Source organism: Piliocolobus tephrosceles, chromosome 1 (assembly GCF_002776525.5).
Source record: "Piliocolobus tephrosceles isolate RC106 chromosome 1, ASM277652v3, whole genome shotgun sequence".
NCBI lineage: Eukaryota > Metazoa > Chordata > Mammalia > Primates > Cercopithecidae > Piliocolobus > Piliocolobus tephrosceles.
The window spans coordinates 101,505,191-101,520,334 of NC_045434.1; the positions used below are offsets into that span (position 1 = coordinate 101,505,191).

Genomic DNA, 15,144 nt, shown 5'->3' on the forward strand with positions numbered 1-15,144 from the left:
ACACACACACACACACACACACACACACACACACACACACACACACATACACTTCACAGCCCGTCTCCTATTAGTTCAGATGGAAGTCTGTGTTTTCTGGAGGAGACAGAGGAAGTGGCAATTAGGGCAACGTTAGAGGTGAAAGGGCGATATATGTCCTGCGGGCATGGGTCATCAACACATCTCTGGAGGCCAAAAAGGAAGAAACGAGAATGTTTAAGGAGCACTTTCTCTATTTTAGACATCCTAAAGTAAATGTTTAGACACACATTAACTCCTCTAATATTCACAGCTGCATGGAGGGAGGCACTGGGCATTAAACAACTCACCCCGGATCACCCAAGTGGAGGCACTTGAACAGATTCAAAGCCAGCAAAGTCAACCCCGGCACGACCAGCCTCCTGAATACTTAAATGTAGGCCTTTAACCTGCTGCCAAAAACCTCGGAGTGAGCGAGCGTGCGTAAAGAGAAATCTCAAGACGCTACTTCTGTGCTTTCACTTCACTAACTTCTAACACAAAAACATTCTCTCATCTCTACACATCACCAGGACATCGATCTCCATCTGAGGGTAAGGCTGAAGGTGCAGTCTGTCCTCCTCAGTCACAGAGGCGTACCATCTTAATGGGTAAACTCAGAAGAACTTCAGTACCAAGCCACATGGGGGACAAGCTGCATTCACCTCACTGCTCTGACCCACCAGGTGGATAATAAGGACAGGGACTTGCCTTGAGGAACCATTCACTTCTTGGGAAAGCTTGTCTGACAAAATGCCTTTGACCTAGTGAGATACAGCCCCTACCTGGCCTCTCTCTCCTCTCCCTCACATCCTATTTTCTTCCCAGCAGACTCCACAGTGCTATCTAAGATGTATAAATGCGACACCACAGAACACAAGAAATCCCTAAACCCTTTCTCTGGCTGCTGCCCCCAGCTGATCATGGAGCCTTTCCAGGTTTCAACACTTTGGAATCCTTATCAGGCCAGACTGGAGAGGACTCTAATGTGGGCGAGGGGCCTCACAACAATTAAATGGTTGCTGGCCTGACTTACTAGAGGAAGAGATGGTAAAGCAGGCAAAAATGGTGAAATCTACATTTGTTGATTCTCTCCTTCCTTCTTTTCTGTGTGCTGTTCTTCTGCACCTCACGAGCCTCCGCCATCAGCTCAAAGTCCCTACTGTGGGGCCCGGCCACGCCTGCTCTCCACCCACATTGCCCAACGCTGTACAGTCTACATATAGCATCCACTCTCTCCTACAGTCCTCCCTGCTAGGAACAGCCTGATGAAACGAACGTATTCCTTCCCAGTAGGGCGTGCGTATTTCCTAGTTTTGATGCATCTTTGATGAGTGAGGGCATGGTAAGCCGTTGACAATGGGGAGCTTCTTTTAAACCACAGCACTTCACCGATTCCTTTAAACAAAGCTCGTCCTGAAAAAGGAGGGAAAGTATTGCTGGCTCCCAATCCTTTCCTTCCAACTCCAGAAAAAAATTGAGGTAATTAATTAGAAAGCCACACTGAGATCTTTTCCCTTACTCAAAAAACAAACAAACAAACAAAAAACAACAACAAAAAAACAATCACTGAAGGTAATAGCTAAGGTGAAGCCCGGGCACCAGGTTTCTATACTTCTCCAGGGGGCAGAGACACTCAGCCTAGGTGTTCTGGGAGAACCAGGCTGCCAGCTTGGGAGCCCCTTCTAGGCTGAGACCCTACTGTTGTGTAAGCTATCCCTGTTTCTCCTTTCCCCTTACTGCCTCCCTTCACCTACCAGTGAATATCAGTGAATACCAGACAGCTCAGATGGAAACTGTGGGGAGGAGTTACAGCAGAGGTAAACTCCTCCAGATCCTCCTCCAGCAGGAGGGAAAGCAGGTCTTGCCGTGGGAAAAGAAATTTCTTGGTCCCAGAAAGTTTCAGGACCGGGGAGAGAAACAAGGAGTGCTTGATGCCTATGTCCCCTGGTGGAGGGAATCCATGGAGCTTCAGAGGGACCTAGAACAGCTTCCTCCCCTGTTTATTGGGAGGCTTGTTCTTCCCCTTGACCACATAAATGCTTGAATTGCCTGTTCAACAGAAGTGCTCCATGCAATCAGTTTTGCCAAATTACTAACCGACACACTGAGACTCAAGCACATTCTGTGCCATATCCATTTGATTTCTAGGCTGCCCCATCCACTCAAGAGGCCTGAAACTCCTGCTAGAAGAGCAAGAGTCTTGCCCATTTGAGTTCTGTTGCATTATGAACCCACAGGAACACACAGGGACCCTGAAGCAGGTTCTTACTCCAGTCTATTACAATACAGATTTGTAAGGGTAGTTGCAGAGATAAGCCCTGAGGGCCAGGGGAATCAGAGAGGAACATAGTCTAGCTGGGGAAGCCAGAGAGCTTCTTGGATAAATTAATACTGAAGCTTAATCTTGAAAAGTAAGCAGAGGGTACCTAGAAGTTGTCCATACCCTGCTGCCTGGAGCATCCTTCCTTGTTATCTCCAGGCAGCAGGGTATGGAGAACATTTGCAAGAGTTGGAGGCTAGAGAAGGCAGAGTGTCTGCTGCACGGAGAACAGAACATGAGTAAAGAGAAGTGCACCTTTGTGCGCTAGGGAACCTGTGTAATGAATGTTGAATAGAGGACCTGATAGTCTTAAAGGTTCTTTGCAGTCTGCATGTCACCTTCTCAGCAGTCCGCACGTCACCGAGATGAAATGTTTCTAAGTTTTTCTGGGTCTGTTTGCTTGGCAAATGGTAATAATTGGCAGATCAGAGGGACTAGCTTTGCTGAGAAGTCAGGGACTTACCTGGCTAGACACATGATCATCCCACAAGTGAGTTCTGCGGCACTGAGGCTGTTCCCATTGGGGGTGCTAAAAATAAAAAAAAGGGGGACATCAATGGGCACAGACCCAGTATTCCCACTCCTGCCCCACGAGAAAGCCTTGAGTACGGGCTGTGCTTGCTCTCTCCCGCTCCATGAGCTGACCACGCCACTGTGCACTGTCCAGAGCTCTCTGATGTACTCTTGCTTTAAGACAAGGGCTGGACGAGACTCCGTCTCAAAAAAAAAAAAAAAAAAAAAAGACAAGGGCTGGAAAGAAACCCCATTCCCCTGGCTTTATGTTTCCCTGCAGTGGGACCTCCATTACAGAAACATATCTGGCTTCTCTCTACCCAAACACTCACTTCTCCCAAGGCAGAGAAGTGTCTCATCTGATCAGATTTGTGTGTGGTTTAGCCCTTTTCTTTGTCCTATTTTAGGATTTACCTGCCTCCAGAAAGCACAAATTCCCTGCTGCTCTTACCATTGATCTTACCAAGGCCGAGTCTCTTAAATTCAGGGCTTAGCCCATTGCTTGCATATCTTCATCAAGTTACCCAACCTGGCTTTTTTTTTTTTGACAGGGCCTCGCTCTGTCACCCAGGCTGGAGTGCACTGGCATGATCACAGCTCACTGCAGTCTTGACTTCCCAGGGCTCAAGCGATCCTTACAGCTCAGCCTTCTTAGTAGCTGAGACTATAGGCTGGTGCCAACATACCTAGCTATTTTTTTTTTTTTTTTTTTTTTTTTTGTATTTTTGTAGAGATGGGGGCGGGTCTCACTTTGTTGCCCAGGCTGGGTTTCGAACTTCTGGGCCCGAGTGATCCTCCCACCTTAGCCTTCCAAAGTGCTGGGATTACAGGTGTGAGCCCCCACACCCAGCCCCAACCTAGCTTTTATTAGTAATCTCTGCCTGTCTGACTACTCTTTATATTTCTCAACAAGTTCTGAACTGAGAAAGCCTCCTCACACCCTAAGTCACAGGGCAATGCAGACTCTGCCCATTTTATAGAAAAAAGAATAGAGGTGGCAACCCACAAAACTATTTTTCTTTTCTCAAAGGCTTTTTAGGCTTTTGAAAGAATTTCGTATATGTGTTCACCCTGATTATTCCCCTACTGAGTCTGTCTTTTTCATCTCTGGAACGAAGGTTAATAAGGTTACAAGAAGAAAAAGTCAAGAGATCCTGTATAAGATAAAGGGACTCTCAGAGTCGTCCGTCTGCAAAACCACCTGGCTTCTCATCCTCCCACAGAGGACAGGCTTTATGGGGGAGCAAGTAGAGGTGCAGCGGCTGGGGCCTGGCTGCCTCTGGGTCCAAGGCAAGAATGTGGGATGGGTTATCGTTTAACATTTCTACTGTTGAATGTTGATCTCAGTCAGGTGACCAATTAACCTCTACCCTACAGGGGGAAGTGCAGCGCAGGGGAGGGGAAAGGTCTTAAGGACAATGAAGTCCCCAAGAGAAGAGAAAAGTCTTAAGGACAAAGAAGCCTGCGGATGGCCTTGCCATACCTTCTAAGTGACAGAACAGGTACAGTACAGCACTGGCGTGCTGATGACCTCTGCCCCTGTGCTTTTGCTGAAACAGCTTTAAAGGGGACCCTTCTCCTCTTGCCCTAGAGCACTGAAAGAGAAACTAGTGTCTTAGCTCCAGAAGGTGGCAGGGAAGTGGGGAGGGCAAGGATTCTAGTCACTAGTCTACTAGCAAAGGTTGTGCCTCTGTACAAGCACAGTACAGTAGAGCTGACAAAAACCTGCCACAAATAGCATTAATAGAGGCAGAGGGGGCTGGGTGGGAGCAGGAAATGCAGATGAATTCACTGACCTTCCAATTCCTGAACCAGGTCGCAGAGGTGCAAGCACTGTGCATGGAGTGGGTCCGTGAAACATTTTGAGATTATGCAGGGACTCTCAATTTCAAAAACTCTGGAACCCCCTGACAGTATTGGTGATGTAGTGGTGAGCATAGCTGCCTTCCAAAAACCTTGGAATCACTATGTTGTGTGTGTTGACCATGCAGGCCCTAGACCAGGCATCCTTCTGGAAGCCCTTCCAATGGACTCAGCTTTCTCTCAAGTGAATTTTTTCTCCCGTGGTGCCGTCAGTCTCCTCACTCACCACCGCCCCCTCGCCCCCCGCAGCTTCCATGACTTACTTCATAACCAAGACGCCCTTCCTTGTTGCAGCCTCGAGATCTACATTGTCCACACCTGTGCCAGCCCTGCCCACCACCTGGAGTTTCTCAGCTGCGTTGATGATATCAGCGGTCACCTTGGTGGCAGAGCGAACAATAAGGCCTTCACAGTCCTGAAGCAGAAGAAACATGTGGGTCCAGAAAGTCATTCTGTGAGAACTCTTAAAGCCTCAGGCACATCATTGCTTACTCCTGAGTAAGAGATGCATTCCCAGAACCTTAGGAAGTCACTGATGACTGCCAGCTCACAGACATCTTTGGTATATTCACTAGGGAAATGTGGGCTAGGACTCATGCTGATTTTTACTAAGAGTGGAGGAGACTGTGCCTCTAACACACCAAGTGCTTTGTTTGGCATGCTCAGGAAAGGGCAGCGTTGGCCCGTGGGCTCTGGGCACCTGGCTCATCTCTCTAGACAGCACCATGATGCCTGTAGCCTGGATGTCCATCAGACACATGCTGGAAGTCAGGGGCCATTTCCTGTTCCTCTCTGTATACCCTATCATTCCTGCACACTGCTTGCTCAAAATGGGAGTTCCTATATGCTGACTGATTTTGATATAGCCAAAGAAAGAAAGGCAATGTCATCAGTGCACACATCTGATAGGTTCTGCCATTGGTCAGGCCTGGGTTCATATCCAAGGCCCCTGCCTTCCCAGCTATGAATCAGCTTCGGCCTCCTCAAGTGTGTGAGGAGGAAGCAAGAGAGAACAGGTATAGCACCTAGCACAGTATCTGGCCATGCTTAATGAACATCACTGCTTCCATTAGACACTGAGCTACTGAAGGGCAGAGGTGGGATCAAATTCTACCTTGTAAGCCCCTGTCTCTGACACAGGGAAGGCACTCAATAAATGTTGGTTGGCTGAATGAGTAAATAATGAATGAAATGAAATGTTGAAAGAAAAACATTTCCTAAAAAGGAGACCAAAAGAAGAGGGGCAAGGGAAGAAGGAGAGCAATTAAATTCATCTAGACTTGCTCAGACCCCAGGCAATATTAGACTAAAAATATACATATGTGAAAAATAAGACACTGAATTCATCACAGCCACTATACGTGAGCGAAGTTAGATCCCCAAGACCATCTTCCTTACATTCACCCAGAAGCCTGTGGTATGTGGTTCTTTCCAGAATAAGAATATTCTTGCTCAAACACAGAATGAGAATCCCTAAGAAATGGAGCAGGTGAGCAAGTCCACACCTGTCCCAAAGTGGCAGACCCCAGGCCGGTGAGAAAGCAGCAAGTGTACTTGCAAAAGCACCAAGCTAGGAATCAGGAAAACAGAGTTCTAATCCTAAGTCTCCCAACAATGGGTGGCTCACTGTGGTAATTCACCTCCTTCTATACCCCTACTCTCTATCTGTAAAATAAAAGAAATGGCTCCTCAGATCCATTTTCCCCATAGAGCTCTCAGCTGGATCCCATGAAAACCTTCTTTTCCCTTCATTCCCACTGCATGGATTCTGGAGACAGGGAAAGGCCATGAGAAGTTGGCTCCTAGGGTAAGGGCCCACATTGTGTTTGTCGTGCAGAAGCCTAGAGCACAGAAGCAAATATGGACACAGTAAGTGTAAGGAGAGCCGTGGGTAATTTTACCTCCACTGAGAAGAGAAGAGGAATGATGCTTAGGCTGCTGCATAGAATATTTAAGCCTTAAGAGCTTCTAAATACTGGAATAATTGTTCAAGGGCAATAGTAGAACGATTCCTCCGGAGGTGTTTATGCATCACTTATCCTCACTGCTTGGGGGCTGTGCCTACCAGCAGAGAGAAACATGCAGGCTACCTGGAAGACACTCCAAGCCCTTTTATGTCTGAGGTTCTGAAGTAGAACCTCAGAGTGGGAGATGCGAAGAAATGTTCCCCAGCATCTGGTCCAACCCCATTTTACAGAAGAAAAACTGAAGCCCAACAGAGTTAAGCCCGCCCACTTCCCCTTCCCCTCCCCTGTACTTCTTTCTTCATTTTATTGGATGCCTACTATGTATGTATCTGGCATTATGCTAAACTAATTATGACCTAGGTTTATACAAGTCACATGGGCACCCAGGGCTTAGAGGAACCAAACAGAAGCCACCTCAGAGCTGACTGCCCCAATACTGAGGCCAACACCAGGTGAGCACCTGGAGGTACTCTAATTTCCCCCATAGCAGCCTAGCTAAGTATCAGCCAAGCCAGGCAGAACACGGGATACTGACATCTTTTTCACATTCAGGTCCACCACACAGGCTCCAAAGAAAAGGATTTCCCTGCCTGGACACACTTTACTGACTTTTCAAGGCGCAATAAAGTTATCTTTCAGGAAACATTTGCCAACAACCCTGAACTAACTGTCACTGCCCCTACACCCCACCATTTTTGTTGTGATCACCAATATATGTTTCATATCTAGTTGTCCTCTCTTAGACCTGCAGTTTGGTCTCCTTAGTTATATCTTCTATGCCTAATGCAGGGATTTTGTATTAAAACTTTATCTACTCTATACCATATATCCATAGTACCAGCCTCACCAGCACATAAACCGTTTATCGAGCCCCTGCTGGGTACCAGGCATTACACCAGTTGCTTCACATTATTCTCTCCACAACTCCAAGGAGAAGGGGTATAATTATCCCACTTTCCAGATGAAGAAACAGAGGCTTTGAGAGGTAACCTGCCCAAGGTCACTCTTACAGATCAAAAACCAGCGAAGAACTGCAAAGTCATTGCCACTGGCTAACTCTGAGTCTGTAACTGAAGAAGAGTGGGTGGACTTGCCAAGATGTCAAGAAGATAAGGCCAGAGCCAAGGCAATGGCCAGTTAGGTGCAAAAACCAAACTGTAAAATCCGTTGGAGAGATTTACTAGTAACAATAGCTACCAGTTTTTGAGCAAGTACTTTACGTCCAGCACTGTGCTTCGCAACAATCCTAGGACAGACATTGCAATTATCCGTATAGTACAGACAAGCAAATTGACAAAGAATTTAGAGAACTTGCTGAAGTCATTTGGCTAGCATGTGGCAGAAGCTGGAATCAAGTCCAAATCTGTTGAGTACCAAAGTCCAAGTTCCAACTACCTTCCAAAAACAGCATTTAGACACCTAAACCAGGAGAGACACTGCCAGAAATCATGTGGCTTCTCCAAGATGGCAGAAGCTCCCTAACAAAGGTCCCTGGATCTTCTGGTGACCTGCTCCTCCCAGCCAGCCTGCCTACTGAGGGATAATAGAAATAGGCACAAATGCCTGTGTCGAGAAGAGCAAGTTGCCTGTGGCCTGTAGGCAAGCTCACAGTTGGTACTTCACAATGAAGTGTTTTATATACTCCCATTGAATAAATGAATTCAGTGACGAGAGGCCCATAGAAACCACCCTCATCAGTCCCCCACCCTCACACCTTCACCCTCCTTCCCAAATAACGTTAACACTTCACATGCCTGAATATCGCCCATCAGAAATCCGTTCCTTTGACTGCGATAAGGAGGCATAAGCTCTATTTCCAAGAGTGCTCAAGGATTTTCAAAAATCTTATTAAAAGAAGTTGAAAAAAAGCAGGAAAAACATGTTCAGAAATTGACAAATCAGTCAACAGAATTAAACAGACACTAGACAGAATATGTGAGAATTTAGAAAATAAAAAGTAGAACTCAAAGTGATGGGGAAAGGAAGAACTAAACAAGAAATAGTGTTATGAAAATTTAGGAAGAAAAATAATAGATGGCTACCTCACTTCAGATGTTTAAAAATCCAGATGAATTAAAGAATTTTTAAAAATACAAGCATTAGAAGAAAATGTCGGGATATTTTTATGACTGGGATTGGGAAAACCTTTCATAAACAAGGCACAAATCCCAGAAACACTAGAAGAAAATATTGACGAATTCAGTTACATTCAAATTTTAAACTTCTGCATGGAAAAAGATCCCATAAACAAAGGCAAGTAGTGGTCCTGATATGCGGAGAAAACGCCTTTCACCACATGTAACAGAACAAGGATTCATTGCCAAAAGTGAAGGAATTCCTACAAATCAACTTTTTTTTTTTTTTTTTGAGACAGAGTTTCGCTCTTATTGCCCAGGCTGGAGTGCAATGGCACGATCTCGGCTCACTGCAACCTCCACCTCCCAGGTTCAAGTGATTCTCCTGCTTCAGCCTCCCGGGTAGTTGGGATTATAGGCATGCGCCACAAATCAACATTTTTAAAGGATAAAGAACACAATAAAAAATAGGTAAATCTATAAATAGGCAATACACAGAAGAACTACAAAGTGGTCACTAGTCTCACTAGTTTACAGACTTTTCAACACTAGATATCAAGGCATATAAATTTTTTAATGTGATATTTTCGGGCTTCGTTTTGGCAAAAAGAAAATGAATAATATTCAACATTGGTGAGCATGGAGGGAAACAGGAGTGTACACTGCACGGCCTTTTTGGAGGGCAACTGGACAGTGAGTGGGTACGCACATTTTTAATGGGCATTTCTTTGCAGCCAGCAATGACACCTTAGATAATTGGTAACACACTGAGGAAACACAACCTCCTTTCAAGTGGTCAGCCAGGACCAAAAGTCAAAGTTCAACCGACAAGAAGCAGGCATGGAGCAAGAGGAGAAGGGACCACCCAGAGTCATCTATCTTGTCATCTTGTCTCTTTAGCATCAAGTTCCAGAGCCCACATCTCAGGCCCAGTCCTGCTCCAGAGGCTCTACCCAATCATTCTGTTGGGCCTTAAGGGTCCAGCCTTTTTCAATGCTCTCTCCAAAGCTGCCACAATGCTCCTCAAACCTTGCGAACCTACTCCCCACTGACAACACTAGCTGGAGAGCATGCAAACTCCTCAAAGTCCATCCGCTCTTGTAGCCCCTGAACAAGCACAGAAACAGCACTATTTTTCCTTTCATGAGCATGGCCTCTCTGGATGGATCTCCCTTGTGAAGATTTACGCTGTAGTCTCTGGACTTTTCCCTCAAACCAGCTTTCTTTGGTGCCAGGGAATCTAAGACTCCCCAGTCAGACTCCTACAGATGAGCATCAGGTCTCACCTGTCCCAAGGGCAGAAACTGTCACTCAGGAGACCCTGGTCCCACATTAGAACCAGATATCCCACACCAGTCAGAATTAATGAGCTCCCAAGACCTCTTACAACCTCAACTACCCACTCTATCCACTCATTCAATCAGCACATATTCACAGACAGCCTGAATCCAACCTACCTCCTGCTGAACCCTCAAACCCCCTGCACCCAGGCCCCTTCCCTCCTCATGCCACAACTTACCCCCAACCTGCCTGCTTGTGTCCTCTACTTATGCAAACTACAGCCCTAACCAAATGCACGCATCCGCTCACATCCTCTGCAATTTGCGATTAAAACTTCTCCAGCGCCCAGAGATCCTTCCTCCTCTTTGTCGTTCCCTGGGTGAGGAAGCAAGTCTCTCTCTACATAGCACCAAATTCTGATATTCACTGCCCTCTGCGTGTGGCTTCTGTGTCTGCACTGTGGCTGGAACAGGTACTTCTCATACTTCTACAGGTCCTCCCACTCCCCTGTCCTTAGCTGCTGTTCAGCTAGAAAACTGCTTGATTTATGGCTGTTCCAGACAAACTGCTAACTCAGCAGTGGGAACCCATTCCCATTCCTCAAGTTCACACATGCTTCCTTTCCCAAGAGGACAAGCTTGGCCTAGGAGGTAATTCTCGCATGGCCGTGCCTCCGACTTAAATCACAGAATAAGACAATGACACTGTCCAGGTCATGTTCCCCAGCTATAGGGGAGGCAGGTCTACCCTGTTCTGCACAAGATGTGTGATCCTGATTAATTTGATGGTTATTTAACTTCTGCAAACTAAATCCTGTGTAAAGTCTGGGAACTTGCTATTTTAAGGAGGCTTTGAAAAGAAATCTTGCATGGAAAGATTTATTCCCTTCTTAATCTTTCTTAAAGTTCTGATATGAAGATATCGATGTGCTTCAGTAAATTAAATACCATTACCAGTGTTTAGTTTAGTGGTCCTGACCAGCAATGCTACTTAATGAAACAGAAGAAAATACCAGAATGCATCACATGTAAAAAGAGTAAGTATTTCATAAAATTTGTGTGTGTCTGTGTGTACACATATGTATGAGTGTTTAAGTTATAACATAAAACAAATTTCTTATTGTGGGCCACAGTCAAAGTTTAAAAGCTACTGATATATGGTAATATTATTTAAATATTTTCCTGCATATTAGGTATATTTAAGATGTGAGTTCCAAACAAGATGCTTTATTATTTTAAGCCAACGTTTTCCAAACTTTTTTCACTGAGACTCATTGTAAGAAACACATCTTTTTTGGTGGAGGGACAGGACAGGGTCTAGTTCTGTTGCCCAGGATGGACTGCATGGCAAGATCATGGCTCACTGCAGCCTCAACCTCCTATGCTCAAGCGATCCTGCCACCAAAGCACCAGGTTGGGAAGAGTGACAGCAACCAGGGCCTCAGCCCTCCACCCTACTCCCCAGTAGCTGAGACTACAGGCTTGTGGCACGACGCTTAGCTAATGTTTGTATTTGTGTAGAGACAGGGTTTTGCCATGTTACCCTGTCTGATCTCAACCTCCTCGGTTCAAATGACCTGCCTCCTTTGGCCTCCACAAAGCATTGGGATTACAGGCGTGGGCCACCACGCCTGGCCAAGAAACACATTTTTAAGTTGTAATTTCATACTCACATACCACACACATACAATTACACACATAATTGAAACAAAATTCATGAAACAATACTTATGGCGTTACTATCTGCATTGCTGTCTCATATTTCCTACTTTGTTTTTTAAAATGCTAGTCATGACCCATTAAACTGAACTATGACTTGCTTCAAGTCTGAAAAGCACCACTGAAAGGGCTGGGAGGAATGATTATACTTCCTGACCAGGGGGTGAGTGAGAGGAGACTGCCTGCCCAGAATACAAGGCAGTGGGAACCAACGCCAGGCCGGGTTCTAGCAATGGTACCAAAGCTTCCTTCAGCATTAAAGAGATTTCAGTGGGGGAGGGCAGGAGACACTATGCCAGACACCTCTTCAAGCAGAATAAAAAGGCATAGTGTAGAAATGAGGGCCCTTCAATGGGCTGACCAAGGAGATTAATTGGCATTCTGAACCAAATGTGTTGCAAAGACAGACACCAAAGCTGAGCCCTCCCACCAAACAGTCCAACAATGCCCAGCAGTCAAGTTCGCCAACAAACACCCCTCCTCTCCTGCCAAGAGTTTTCAGTGCCTTTAAAATGTTCTCCGGGTTTCAGCACCAGATTCCCAGCATCCACCCAGCTGATTCCTGACTTGGTGGAACAACCCTTCATTATGGAAGAGGCCTCCCATTCCTCTCAATTCTGCCCTCCTCCCTCCTTATTCCCACCCCCTCATTGGGGTATCAGGTTTCTAATTTCCTTTAGAGAGGTGAAAGCTCTTGATTGCCACCCTCTCCCCAACTTGGAGCCCTGGTGGAGGTGAGAATCAGAGGCTGTTCTGGAGGACACCCCACTGTCTTTCCTGGTAGTTCCCCAGAGCCACTGATACCATTTCACACAAGAAATGAGGTGACAGATGTGAGGAGCCTGCCTACTCAGGTGCTGAGCTCTTGCCCACCAATTCGGTGCATGATGATCGGCCCATTCTCTCTCTTTTCCAGCAGGGGAGCGGCAGAGGTTAGGGAACTGGATGGCCTAATTCGGGGCTATGCTCTGTGTCATCTGCTGAACTGTCTCCTGCATGTTAGCCATGCTCCCTAACCAGGCTACAAACTTCTTGAAGGCAGGGACCAAACTCTTCTGAGTACAGGGCAGGACTGGATACTTGGATATAGTGCCATGCCATGGTGACAGCATCCATGCCAGCAGATACAAAGGCAGACAAAGAGAGCCAGGCAGTTTCCAGGACCACGTGGTTGTGGCACAGCTAAAGCAAAAGCAGCAGCCTCTGCAGTCTAAGGGGTCCTCGGAGGAGGAGATGGCTGAAGGTGGTGGACAGAGCTGAGGCTGGCAGAAGGCAGCTGTGCGATTTGGAGGGTGGGGGAGAATATACCGGATGAGGTGAGGTAGAGACTGGGCAGCTGGGTCGACTACAGAGGTCGAAAGTGCAGACACTGGAGTGAAGAGTTCACAAAATAAATATCCTGAACAAGGCCACCAAGCCCAGCAGGCCTTTTCAAACACGGTAGATAAAGATTGGAAGTAGATTAATTATATATCACAACAAACGGAGATAAAAATTTGCTAAGACTATAAATCATCTGGGAGCGTTTGGGATCGGATTCTAGTCGAGTCTGGTCACTCCCAACCAGCGATAAACCAAAGGTGGGGAGGAGGCTAAATCTGGACCCCAGTGCTCCCCGCCCGTCCCCCTTTCCTCCGAAGGCTCCCAGGAGGCAGAGGGGCGGCGAAAGCACGGAGCAGTCTTGCATCAGACGAGGGGCGGGTACGTGTTTGCTGCTTTACGAGGGCTGCCTTCCCCTGCAGCTGCCCCAGCAGCCACGAGACTGGCTGGGACTCTGCCAGCGTCCCCCCGTCCCCCGACTCCCCCACCGCCAAGGAAGGCTGGAATCGGCGGGGTCGCCCAGAACTTGGCTGGGAAGAATCGCCAGTCCCTGGGTTCTCCGCAAGGAAGCCACTTTGGCCCCCCCTCCCGATCCCCCCGCGAGGAGGCGGTTGGAGGGGTGGGGGGAAGAGGCGGCCCGAGGCTGCCAGAACAACTGCGCGCGAAGGCACTGGGGCGCCGCGCTGGCATCCGCGAGCAGCCTGCAGGACCAGTTGGAGCAGCCTGCACTTCGCAATGCTAGCGGGGGCATGCCAACGTGAAAGACGCGGTTGCAAACTAAAAGCAAAGTTTGCTTCTCGCCGCCGTTTGTTCTTCCCTCTTTCTGCCTCCCCCCGCCGCCGTTCCCCGCTACCCCCTAATCTCAGGAGGCCCCGGAACTAACTGACACAAGGGCACGTGAGGGGGGCGCCATGGCCAGGGCGCAGTCAGCCTCTTCCCGTGGAGGTTGCCCTGGAGACCTCAATTTTCTCTCGCTCGCCTTACCTGCAGCTCGGCTATCAGCTCCTCTTTGCTAAGGTTCTGCTTTTCCACCACCTGCAGCCCTCCATCTTGCAAGATTTTCCGGCAGCAAGGGTCCAGGCTGTCACTGATGAGCACTTTCCGCAGATTTGCAAAAGCCATTGCTGTAGTTGGCCTCGGAATCTGCCGCTGTGAGAAGTACCTAAGTCAAGAAGTTGCGGTTCGGCCTGGCGAGCTAGAGTAACTGGGCAGTATTCTTGAGCTCCCGCTCACCGTCATCTCCCCCTCCTCCTCCTACAGTCTCCTTTTGATTGGACGGAAATACTCAAACTCTCCGCGACTCCGCCTCCTCCTCGCGGCTCTGAGCCTGCCAAATCCCCTCCCGCTTTATTATCCTCCCGCGATGAATTTCTCCATCTCAGCCAAAGCTCTTACCTACACCTGGTGAGCGTATAAAAAGCACAATTTACGCTGACTAGCTGATGCATATGTGAAATGAACGGAGAAATACACCTTCTCATCGTGAGAGAAAACCTTCATTTTCACTTTTCCTCCTAAGGATTCATTTATTAATTCGTTAAGAAGCATTTTTTTGGGGGGAGGGGGGAGGTAAACGTGTAAGGCACTGTGCTAGACGTTGAAGGGAATTCGACTATCAAAAAGATATATCCTCTTTCCTCTGGTGGCCTAACATCCTAGAGTACCAAGCACACAGACGTGGAAAGTTAGGTAGTGAAAAGCAATAGGAAGCTTTCTGAGACACTACGGAGCTGTGATTAATTTCAAATTAGTGAGGCAATGAGAATTACGAGTTTATAAAAAGAGCGGGGACCCGGTACATTTAAACTAGGCATACTTTGTTAAAGTTATGTATTTCCTTTCCCTCCACTTCCTATCTAATTATGAAAAAGAAGAAAAGGAAAACGGGATGTCAGTGTGGTTTAATTGACCAAGGAGGCACTTCTCCGTTGCCCTGGAGAAGCAAACTTTGCTTTTAGTTTAAACCCCATAACCGACGTGCTCTCTCATGTCCCATTTTACAGAAACGTCAGAAAATTCAATTTGGGATTAAAGTTACCTAGAATTAGAAGCAGAATCAGAGATGC

At 47.1% G+C, this 15,144-nt stretch overlaps 1 protein-coding gene across 3 annotated transcripts in view; it reads right to left on the minus strand.

The window, feature by feature from the left end:
* PHGDH (phosphoglycerate dehydrogenase) overlaps nucleotides 1-14,501 on the minus strand; it is a 30,577-nt gene extending 16,076 nt beyond the window's left edge. For 2 of the 3 annotated variants that reach the window (XM_023222717.2, XM_023222716.2), the window contains exons 1-3: nucleotides 14,063-14,501; nucleotides 4,981-5,132; nucleotides 2,805-2,870 (exon numbers count right to left, since the gene is read on the minus strand). In XM_023222717.2, coding sequence (XP_023078485.1) covers nucleotides 2,805-2,870; nucleotides 4,981-5,132; nucleotides 14,063-14,200 — 356 coding nt within the window. In that variant the 5' untranslated portion in view covers nucleotides 14,201-14,501. The remainder of the gene's footprint in view (nucleotides 1-2,804; nucleotides 2,871-4,980; nucleotides 5,133-14,062) is intronic. The other variant, XM_023222718.2, reaches the window with a different exon arrangement.
* Between the last annotated feature and the right edge of the window lie 643 nt (nucleotides 14,502-15,144).